At 43.7% G+C, this 12,434-nt stretch overlaps 1 protein-coding gene across 1 annotated transcript in view; it reads left to right on the plus strand.

Annotated features, from left to right (window-relative positions):
• The window catches only part of LOC308280539 (tetraspanin-7-like), a gene marked incomplete at both ends in the record, with an annotated part of 13,899 nt that extends 1,915 nt beyond the window's left edge, over window positions 1-11,984 (plus strand). The window contains 6 exons of the mRNA XM_080720859.1: window positions 3,370-3,558; window positions 7,137-7,211; window positions 8,292-8,387; window positions 8,812-8,967; window positions 11,502-11,585; window positions 11,916-11,984. Coding sequence (XP_080576985.1) covers window positions 3,370-3,558; window positions 7,137-7,211; window positions 8,292-8,387; window positions 8,812-8,967; window positions 11,502-11,585; window positions 11,916-11,984 — 669 coding nt within the window. The remainder of the gene's footprint in view (window positions 1-3,369; window positions 3,559-7,136; window positions 7,212-8,291; window positions 8,388-8,811; window positions 8,968-11,501; window positions 11,586-11,915) is intronic.
• Window positions 11,985-12,434: the final 450 nt, after the last annotated feature.

The raw sequence follows: 12,434 nt of genomic DNA on the forward strand, positions 1-12,434 counted from the left end.
CCGTTCCAGATTTGAATTCAATGTGTGTGTGTGCGTGTGCGTGTGCGTGTGCGTGTGTGTGTGTGTGCGTGCGTGCGTGCGTGCGTGCGTGCGTGCGCGCGTGCGTGCGTCCGTCCGTCTGTCTGTTAGCAGCTAATCTCCGGTTGCTGCTCAAACTCTCCCTGTCTGCCCTGGGCCTGTTCTAGCATGCAACAAGGTGTTCACGCTGAAACCTGTGACCTGTAGAATCTGGTGACCACCATAGGTGTCTCAGCTGGAAAGGAAAAGGGAAAAAAAACAATAAAGAAACAAGAAATAAAGTGCTGCTGGTCATTCAAAGTAAAAACTGTTCAAAATGTGCTGTCTAATTAATTCCATCTGAAGTTCAGCCTGCCTGGCTGAGGAGTAGAGGATGACTCCTGATCTTCTTGTGAAGTCATTCTGTGCTGAACAGGGTTAGGGTTAGGCTCAACAACAGGCTCTTAACAACAGGCTCATAACAACAGGCTCATCTGAAGCCTGGCTGAGGAAACAGGTGGATAAATAAATAAAGAAATAAAGTGCCGCTGGTCATTCAAAGTAAAAACTGTTCAGAATGTGCTGAACTGGAGTAGAGGATGACTCCTGATCTTCTTGACTCGGGGCATAAATTACCTTGAGAGAGTGGGCGGGGTTTATGGGCCACAACAGGAAGTAGGGACCTACCTGTGTTCTGTTCTGGGAGTGAGTGTGTGTGTGTGTGTGTGTGTGTGTGTGTGTGTGTGTGTGTGTGTGTGTGCGTGCGTGCGTGCGTGCGTGCGTGCGTGCGTGGTGATGTCAGTTTAGAACATAAAACTCAGTCAGGTCATCAACAGGCTGGACTGTTGGTCATCATGGAACATGTTGTCAACTCATTATTGGACGTCAATGGAGATGAGAGGATGTGAGCCATGGTGAGGTGATAGTGAATAGAATGATGGATGTGAGCTGACAGGGTGAGGTGATAGTGAATAGAATGATGGATGTGAGCTGACAGGGTGAGGTGATAGTGAATAGCATGATGGATGTGAGCTGACATGGTGAGGTGATAGTGAATAGAATGATGGATGTGAGCTGACAGGGTGAGGTGATAGTGAATAGAATGATGGATGTGAGCTAACAGGGTGAGGTGATAGTGAATAGAATGATGGATGTGAGCTGACAGGGTGAGGTGATAGTGAATAGAATGATGGATGTGAGCTGACATGGTGAGGTGATAGTGAATAGAATGATGGATGTGAGCTAACAGGGTGAGGTGATAGTGAATAGAATGATGGATGTGAGCTGACAGGGTGAGGTGATAGTGAATAGAATGATGGATGTGAGCTGACAGGGTGAGGTGATAGTGAATAGAATGATGGATGTGAGCTGACATGGTGAGGTGATAGTGAATAGAATGATGGATGTGAGCTGACAGGGTGAGGTGATAGTGAATAGAATGATGGATGTGAGCTGACAGGGTGAGGTGATAGTGAATAGAATGATGGATGTGAGCTGACAGGGTGAGGTGATAGTGAATAGAATGATGGATGTGAGCTGACATGATGAGGTGATAGTGAATAGAATGATGGATGTGAGCTGACAGGGTGAGGTGATAGTGAATAGAATGATGGATGTGAGCTGACAGGGTGAGGTGATAGTGAATAGAATGATGGATGTGAGCTGACAGGGTGAGGTGATAGTGAATAGAATGATGGATGTGAGCTGACAGGGTGAGGTGATAGTGAATAGAATGATGGATGTGAGCTGACAGGGTGAGGTGATAGTGAATAGAATGATGAGAGGATGTGAGCTGACAGGGTGAGGTGATAGTGAATAGAATGATGGATGTGAGCTGACATGGTGAGGTGATAGTGAATAGAATGATGAGAGGATGTGAGCTGACAGGGTGAGGTGATAGTGAATAGAATGATGGACGTGAGCTGACAGGGTGAGGTGATAGTGAAGGGTGACATACAGTAGAGCCTAGGACTGCTACTGCAGCTGGGGAGAGAGAGTTAAGCCTCTATCAGAGTCCAGGGTGAAGAGCCATTCACCGCAGATTCTAGGTGATCAGCTATCCACCTAAAGTGAGAAAACAATTGGAGGCCATCATAGTCAGTCACTGTGAAGTCCTATCACTGTGACTGACTGGTCTAGATCGACCAATCAGTGAACGGGGTGATGGGCCGATCCGTCAGAGATGTGTCGGGGTTCGCGGTGGAAAGCTCTTCACCGCGAGTAATGACGTAATGTTGTAGTTTCATGACTTAAAAAGACTACACAGCGGTGGATAGCTTATCACCGCAGTGCCTACTATGATAGAGGCTTTAGAGCCTTGTTTAGTGTTATGGCAGCAGTGAGGTGTTTGACATCCGAGCTGGTGTAATGCAAGGAGACACCCTAGCCCCCTACCTCTTCATCATAGTTCTAGATTATGCGCTCAGGAAAGCCATAGGTGGACGAGAACAAGAGCTTGGCTTCACGCTAACACCAAGGAGGTCAAGGCGGCATCCCGCAGTAGTTCTGACAGACCTGGACTATGCGGACGACATCAGCCTGCTCTCCGACAGCATGGAACAAGCACAAGAACTCCTGAACAGGGTGGAGATAGAGTGTGCCAAAGTTGGTCTCAGGCTAAATGCTAAGAAAACTGAGGTTATCACCTATAACCTACCTGATCACTCACCTCTGACAACAACAGAAGGAGCTGTGTTGAAGGAAGTCAAGGACTTCAAGTACCTGGGCGCATGGGTCGACTCAACTGAGAAAGACCTTAAAGTAAGGAAGGCACTCGCTTGGAGGGCCCTGAACGGCATGAACAGTGTATGGAACTCTAGCCTCCCCCGCCAAATCAAACTTAGCTTCTTCTTTGCAACAGTGGAGTCTGTTCTCCTCTATGGCAGTGAATGCTGGACCCTGAAGCCAACCCTGCAGAAGTCTCTAGATGGGTGCTACAGTAGAATGTTGCGTGCAGTACTCAACATCAACAGGAGTGCACATGTTACCAACAGGAGCCTGTATGAGGGAATACCAAGGGTAAGCGAGAAAATTGCCACCAGAAGAATGAGACTAGCAGGACACTGCCAAAGACACCAGGAGCTTCCAGCCAGCAAATTGGTACTGTGGGAGCCAACACATGGGCACCGGTCGCGAGGACGTCCCACAAAAACATACGTGGACGTACTCAAGGAAGACGTAGGGACACAGAACACCAATGAGCTGGCCAGATGTATGGAGAACCGAGATGACTGGAAACAACGATGGAGGGCTCGTCTGAGGACGACCTAGATAGATTAGTGTTAAATCTGGGTTGAACATGATTAGTGGAGCTGCCTCTGGTGTTGTGATGTCATAGAAAGGAGTGATCCTATTGGTTGTCTCTCTCTATAGGTAACAGGAGTGATCCTATTGGCTATCGGCCTGTGGGGGAAGTTGATGCTGTATCCCTACTTGTCTCTGATCGCAGAGAATTCAACCAACGCTCCCTACGTGCTCATCGGCACGGGGGCCGCAATCGTTCTGTTTGGACTGTTTGGATGTCTGGCAACGTGCAGAGGGAGTCCATGGATGCTGAGACTGGTAAATATAAACCTTTATACCTTCTATTATACACTATTCTACCTTCTAAATATTACCTTTATACCTTCTATTATACACTATTCTACCTTCTAAATATTACCTTTATACCTTCTATTATACACTATTCTACCTTCTAAATACTACCTTTATACCTTCATAAAACCTTTATAAAACCTTTATATATAAATATATTAGAATGTTTGGATGCTTGGCAACGTGCAGGGGGAGTCCATGGATGCTGAGACTGGTAAATATAAAACCTTTATAAAACCTTTATATAGAACCTTTATACCTTCTATTATACACTATTCTACCTTCTAAATACTACCTTTATACCTCCATAAAACCTTTATAAATCCTTTATATATAAATATATTAGACTGTTTGGATGTCTGCAGGGGGAGTCCATGGATGCTCAGAGTGGTAAATACTACCTTTATCCCAAGGGACCCCTAGGGGGCCCTCAGAGTTACCGCAGGGGGTCCTCAGAGTTACTACAGGGGGTCCTCAGAGTTACTGCAGGGGGTCCTCCAAATCTTTGAGTGATAGAAACCTTTTTTTTCTCTCCTTTATTATGTTATTTCTTTTTTCTTTTTTCGATTGCTAAAACAGTAAACACGTTTTTCAAAACTGTATGTTTTTTTCAAAACTGCCCACACAAAACTCCAAACATCACACAAATTGCTAAACCCTGGCATCCCTTTGCAAAACAACTCTTTGCCATCAAATCTCTTAACATGTTCACAAAATGGAACTGGTTTTCATTTGGTAAACACAGCCATATTGATATACACCATTCATTGAGTACACACAACTAAGCATTTGCTGCACACTACCAAGCATTTACAGCACAATGAAGTGCAACATTGAAAACACAATCATGGAAATGGAACACACCATATGAATTACCCATTTCTCCTTTTGTAAAATGACTCTGTGTAGGCCGACTTCGTCATAGTCAAACGTAAAACAGCAAACACATATGGGTCCAAAAAGTTTTATTTGGTAAATGATTTACAGTCGATTTAGGCATCATGCCTCCGTTCAGAGATGGTCAGTACTTGGTCTAATACTGACCAGGATACAGTACTTGGTTGGTCTAATACTGACCAGGATACAGTACTTGGTTGGTCTAATACTGACCAGTATACAGTACTGGTTGGTCTAATACTACAGGATACAGTACTGGTTGGTCTAATACTGACCAGGATACAGTACTTGGTTGGTCTAATACTGACCAGGATACAGTACTTGGTTGGTCTAATACTACAGGATACAGTACTTGGTTGGTCTAATACTGACCAGGATACAGTACTTGGTTGGTCTAATACTACAGGATACAGTACTTGGTTGGTCTAATACTGACCAGGATACAGTACTTGGTTGGTCTAATACTACAGGATACAGTACTTGGTTGGTCTAATACTACAGGATACAGTACTTGGTTGGTCTAATACTACAGGATACAGTACTTGGTTGGTCTAATACTGACCATTATACAGTACTGGTTGGTCTAATACTACAGGATACAGTACTTGGTTGGTCTAATACTGACCATTATACAGTACTGGTTGGTCTAATACTGACCAGGATACAGTACTTGGTTGGTCTAATACTACAGGATACAGTACGTGGTTGGTCTAATACTGACCAGGATACAGTACTTGGTTGGTCTAATACTGACCAGGATACAGTACTTGGTTGGTCTAATACTACAGGATACAGTACGTGGTTGGTCTAATACTGACCAGGATACAGTACTTGGTTGGTCTAATACTACAGGATACAGTACTTGGTTGGTCTAATACTGACCAGGATACAGTACTTGGTTGGTCTAATACTACAGGATACAGTATTGGTTGGTCTAATACTACAGGATACAGTACTTGGTTGGTCTAATACTACAGGATACAGTATTGGTTGGTCTAATACTGACCAGGATACAGTACTTGGTTGGTCTAATACTGACCAGGATACTGTATTTGTATTTCAATGTATTTTTTGTATTTTGTGCCCAACTCTGCCTCCTGTTCCTGTCTGTTCCTGTGTGTAGTGTTTAGACAACAAGGTGATGTATAATTCACCCTTTGTCAAGTCCCGCCCCTCTTCACACCCATTGGTTGCTGTGTCTTGGTGGGACACTCCATCCACTACCATTATAATTCAGTTGCTTCGTATTGTTATTCTGTTTGTTCAGTTCTAATATAGGTTTCAGTCAAACGGAGCTGCTCACTGGCAGTATAGTGACTCAGCATGTTTTAAATGTTTTTATTTCTCCAAAAATGATGTTTTAGCAAATTCAATATAAAAAAAGGCGGAACCAGGGCGGGACAAGGCAGATAGAGCCTTCTGGTTGGTCAGTCAGGGACCAACCAGAAGGCTAACAAAGGGTGAATTGACATCAGACGTGAAAGTGTAGAGATTTGAATAATTGTGTGTTGTGGATTGATGCTTTGAGATTGTGTGTGAGAAGTGTGTGCAAACCTGAACATTGTGTGTTGTGTTTTGACAACAAGGTGATGTGAAATTGACATCAGAGTGTAAAGAAGGAAAGTCAGAGTCTAAAATGATAAGGAAATCTAAAGTAGTAACAAACTGAACCAAGCGATTCGGGACAGAAGTAAAGGTTGTGAAAATTGTGCCTAATTTTAGCTTTTTGTGTTTTAGCAATGGAAAACAAACGGTCATAAACTTGACCTTTCACTCTGTACTTAGTCTGCTCTTTTTCCCCTCTACACCAAACCTCTGAAAATAGCAGATCTACAAGCTCACAACGCCTTGCGCTGTAAGGCGTTGTGAGCTTGTAGATCTACTATTTTTGTGTAAAGTTCTCAGGATATGGACGGTAGGGTTCTAGTGCTTACAGTTTTGTTTGTGTGTATTTTCATATAATGTATTGTTTATGTGTACAGTAGTGTGTATGTGCATATAATGTATTGTTTATGTGTGTGTATGTGCATATAATGTATTGTTTATGTGTGTGTATGTGCATATAATGTATTGTTTATGTGTACAGTATGCAGTGTGTATGTGCATATAATGTATTGTTTATGTGTGTGTATGTGCATATAATGTATTGTTTATGTGTGTGTATGTGCATATAATGTATTGTTTATGTGTACAGTATGCAGTGTGTATGTGCATATAATGTATTGTTTATGTGTGTGTATGTGCATATAATGTATTGTTTATGTGTGTGTATGTGCATATAATGTATTGTTTATGTGTACAGTATGCAGTGTGTATGTGCATATCATGTATTGTTTATGTGTGTGTATGTGCATATAATGTATTGTTTATGTGTGTGTATGTGCATATAATGTATTGTTTATGTGTACAGTATGCAGTGTGTATGTGCATATAATGTATTGTTTATGTGTGTGTATGTGCATATAATGTATTGTTTATGTGTACAGTATGCAGTGTGTATGTGCATATAATGTATTGTTTATGTGTGTGTACGTGCATATAATGTATTGTCTATGTGTGTTGTGTAGTATGCAGTGTGTATGTGCATATAATGTATTGTTTATGTGTGTGTATGTGCATATAATGTATTGTCTATGTGTGTTGTGTAGTATGCAGTGTTCTTGGTGATCATCTTCCTATGTGAGCTCGTTGCAGGAATCTCAGGATTTGTCTTCAGACATGAGGTGAGTTCATCCTCCAGGGGGCGCCAGCGCGGCACACTCAAACATTTACATTTGTAACTCAAATATTTGCTTATCTTTTGAGATTGGGGGTCCGCAGCCAAATACATGTAATTTTGGGGGTCCTTGACATGAAAAGGTTTGAGAACCTCAGATTTAGAGGAAGAATAGAATTGGATCAAACATAATTCAAAGACTTGCACAAAATGAAAAATAGCAGATCTACAAGCTCGCACCGCGCTGTGAGCTTGTATATCTGCTATTTTTGAGCGGTGGTTACACCGTCTCCTATACGTGGCCGTGTGTGTATGCGTCCGTGTGTGTGTGTGTGTGCGTGTCTGTATGTAGCCTACAGTACCTTTTGTGACCACACATGTTAAGGGAGGGGCGCTGTTGTTCAGGCCAGGCCAGACACACACACACACATATACTGTATACTGTATATATAATATATATATGTTTTGCTGTTGCGCAGCCTCCGTGACCACCGCTCAGTTCACACCGGTGTGATTTTTTTAATAGTTAAAACAAAATAATGGTTAAAGTGGTTCAGATTTGGTTCAATGGCTCATTAAAACATTGTGCACTGAGGTAATTGATGTTGTGTTGGCGGTAGATTTATTGTAATCAAATTATTGTCTTAGGAATGCTACAAAAAACAAACAAACTCAAGTCTCCATGGTGTGAGTAATCAATAGAAGAAAAAAAAGTCATTTGGGGGTGTACTGCTCCTTTAAGAACTACGTTCAGAGTTGCAGGAGTTCTGAAATAAAAACTTGTAGTTCTATGTCCAGAATGATGTCATCTTGTAGTTCTATATAATCAGAATGATGTCATATTGTAGTTCTGTATATTTAGCATGATGTCATCTTATAGTTCTATATAATCAGATTGTGTGTGTGTGTGTGTGTGTGTGTGTGTGTGTGTGTGTGTGTGTGTGTGTGTGTGTGTGTGTGTGTGTGTGTGTGTGTGTGTGTGTGTGTGTGTGTGTGTGTGTGTGTGCGTGCGTGCGTGCGTGCGTGCGTGCGTGCGTGCGTGCGTGCGTGCGTGCGTGCGTGCGTGCGTGCGTGCGTGTGTGTGCAGATTAAAGGGACATTTCTACATTCGTACACAGAAGCGGTTCAGAACTACAATTCTCAGGATGACAAGAGTCTGGCTGTGGACCATGTGCAACGCACGGTGAGTTATGTAAATATATGTAAATATATGTAAATATATATTATAATAGACATATACTGTTGATGTATACTGTGTATGTAAATATATGTAAATATATGTTAATGTATATTATAATAGACATATACTGTTGACCACTTGTGTATGTAAATATATGTAAATATATGTAAATGTACATTCTAATATACTTACTGTTGACTATGTGCAATGCACTGTGACTTATGTAAATAACATACATTATACATACAGTAGGCCTACTAATACATAAGTATTCATAGACATAATATAAATATAGCATACATATCACACCCATATATTTATAAATACAGGAGTGTTGCGATATTACAACGTCCCATGATGTGTGTGTGTGTGTGTGTGTGTGTGTGTGTGTGTGTGTGTGTGTGTGTGTGTGTGTGTGTGTGTGTAGTTGTGTTGCTGTGGTGTGTTGGACTACAGCAGTTGGTTCAGCAGTGTGTATTTCACCAAACATGGACTTCCTGCTTCCTGTTGCGTCGACTTCAACGACTGCGACGAGCAGGACCTCCGCAACGCTACGCTAGCACCTAGCAAGGTCCACGCGCAGGTAACGCTACGCTAGTACCACACACACACACACACACACACACACACACACACACACACACACATACACACACACACACACACACACACACACACACACACACACACACACACAGGTAACGCTACGCTAGTACCACACACACACACACACACACACACACACACACACACACACACACACACACACACACACACAGGCAACGCTACGCTAGTACCACACACACACACGCACCCACACAGGTAAACGCTACGCTAGCACCTAGCAAGATCCACGCGCAGGTAACGCTACGCTAGTACCACACACACACACACACACACACACACACACACACACACAGGTAACGCTACGCTAGTACCAGTAAGACTCCCTAATCGGGAGATAAGCGACCGTAGGTCGCTTATCTCCACAAATAGGGCAAAAATGTGTTTTTCCAAAATCTTCCTGATCCATGTTGATGACATGAGTGTAGACATACTGTGTAGTGATTTTTGTGATTTTAGGGCAAAATCTGTAGGAGCAGTGTCCAAAAATGTGTTTTTAAAAATCGGCCTGAAGGTGGCGCTATATGGGACAGATTCATGTTGATGGGATGAGTGTAGACATACTGTGTACCGATTTGCGTGATTTTAGGGCAAAAATTGTAGGAGCAGTGTCCAAAAATGTGTTTTGCAAGAATCGGCCTCATGGTGGCGCTAGAAGAGGGCCATGTGAGAAATGAGGGGTGGGGTGTCCGCGTTGCTTTGGCAAACAAATAGGTACCGGCCCCGGCTCTCCCGGACGCTCCTAGTCCGAGTTACGGCATTTTATGTGAGCTGCAGTGGAGGGGGTCCTCCACTGGGGGCGTCACCATTTTTGCATCCGTTCTGGAGCACCAGGAGTGGGTGGTCCCCGGGAATTCCCCGTGAGCAGCCCCGTTGGGGTGGTCATTTGGTCATTTTTGCACATTTGGTCATTTTTTACACTTGGGGGTCCCCCAGGGACCTGGGGCAGGGACCTGGGGGTCCCTGGAGCTCCGGGAGTCCTTGGAGGTTGTAGTTTGGCAGGTAAGGAGTGTGTGTGCAAAATGTGGCATGGATGGGGGCAACGGTTGTGGAGATATGAGCAGGGCAAAAGTGTGACGTGGGACGTGTGACTCACGGAGGGCTTTTTTTTACACCTGGGGGTCCCCCAGGGACCTGGGGGTCTCTGGAGCTCCGGGGGTCCTTGGAGGTTGTAGTTTGGCAGGTAAGGAGTGTGTGTGCAAAATTTGGCATGGATGGGGGCAACGGTTGTGGATATATGAGCAGGGCAAAAGTGTGACGTGTGACGTGTGACTGACTGACGCACGGACAGCCGGTGGAGGTTTTGGTAGTAAATGCGACCTACGGTCGCAACCACACACACACACACACACACACACACACACACACACACACACACACACACACACAGGTAACGCTACGCTAGTACCACACACACACACACACACCCACACACACACACAGGTAAACGCTACGCTAGCACCTAGCAAGGTCCACGCGCAGGTAACGCTACGCTAGTACCACACACACACACACACACACACACACACACACACACACACAGGTAAACGCTACGCTAGCACCTAGCAAGGTCCACGCGCAGGTAACGCTATGCTAGTACCACACACACACACACACACACACACACACACAGACACACACACACACACACACACACACACACACAGGTAAACGCTACGCTAGCACCTAGCAAGGTCCACGCGCAGGTAACGCTATGCTAGTACCACACACACACACACACACACACACACACACACACACACACACACACACACACACGCACACAGGTAAACGCTACGCTAGCACCTAGCAAGGTCCACGCGCAGGTAACGCTACCCTAACCGTTTACAACGCGCCCTCTATGTTTCAGGGGTGTTATCACATGTAAACAGCGCCCTCTATGTTTCAGGGGTGTTATCACATGTAAACAGCGCCCTCTATGTTTCAGGGGTGTTATCACATGTAAACAGCGCCCTCTATGTTTCAGGGGTGTTATCACATGTAAACAGCGCCCTCTATGTGTCAGGGGTGTTATCACATGTAAACAGCGCCCTCTATGTGTCAGGGGTGTTATCACACAGATATAAAGAGCTAGATGCCTCGTTCACCACTGCAGTTAATTGGAGCAATGTGCAAAAGTTCTAGTCCGGACTTCCTGGAAAAACTAAGGGAACGCTGTCAGTCAAAGTGACTACTGGCCAATCACAGTGTGTCTTTTCCGTGACTTATCCAAGGACCACAATTCAATTCAACAGAGCCAGTTCCGATGTTGCGCTGCTCAGCTGTTCTTATAGGCTGCACACGTAAAGACCAGCCCCTACCTGCCTCTGATTGGCTTAACGACTTCCGTATGTGTGACGCACGCGGAAGCAATGAACACGGAAGCAACGAAGATTCCCTTAGTTGCTCAATGCATACGCCCCCTAGCCGAAGGAGGCGTCTACCTTTCTATGTCTATGGTTATCACATGTAAACAGCACCTCTATGTTTCAGGGCTGTTATCACATCGTGACGTCTTTCATTGAGACCAACATGGGAATCATCGCTGGAGTGACGTTTGGTATCGCTTTCTCTCAGGTAAAAATACTGATAAATAAATATACATGAAATACTACTAATAAGTATACTCAACTACTTTCTCAGAGGTAGAAATACTCTTAAACATACTGACAAAATACTAGTCATAAATGTACCCAAGTACTATACTTAAGTAAACAGTTTAGATACATTTACCTGAGTAAATCATTTCATTTAGATTTTTTCAATTTGTGTACTTTACTCTGGCAAATGTATACGGTGAGGTAATCATCTGTGTGTGTGTGTGTGTGTGTGTGTGTGTGTGTGTGTGTGTGTGTGTGTGTGTGTGTGTGTGTGTGTGTGTGTGTGTGTGTGTGTGTGTGTGTCCAGTTAATAGGCATGCTGTTAGCTTGCTGTCTATCGCGGTTCATCACAGCCAACCAGTATGAGATGGTTTAAACCAGTATGAGATGGTTTAACAGGTGAGAATCCTTTAATTAATCATCTTTATTTACCTTCACATCAACAAGACATCCTTGAACACAAACAACGTCTACACAAACTGGGTAACTGCATGATACAGATCATGTTACAGGAAGCATCTCCTCCTCCATATATGGGCGACTGCCAATCATCACAGACACTGAACAGAATCTAACCAATGCCTTTTATCAGCTCTGTCCTGATTGGTCAGATATGAAGGAAATAAAAATAAAATAAAATAAAATAAAAATAAAACAATTCACAGGAGGCTGCACAACTAGTTTATGGACATTACAGAGGCTTCAATCTGCAGGCCTCTCACAACTAGTTTATGGACATTACAGAGTCTTCAATCTGCAGGCCTCACACAACTAGTTTATGGACATTACAGAGGCTTCAATCTGAGACCTCACAACTAGTTTATGG

Source organism: Nannobrachium achirus (assembly GCF_963921795.1).
Source record: "Nannobrachium achirus genome assembly, chromosome: 24".
Lineage (NCBI taxonomy): Eukaryota > Metazoa > Chordata > Actinopteri > Myctophiformes > Myctophidae > Nannobrachium > Nannobrachium achirus.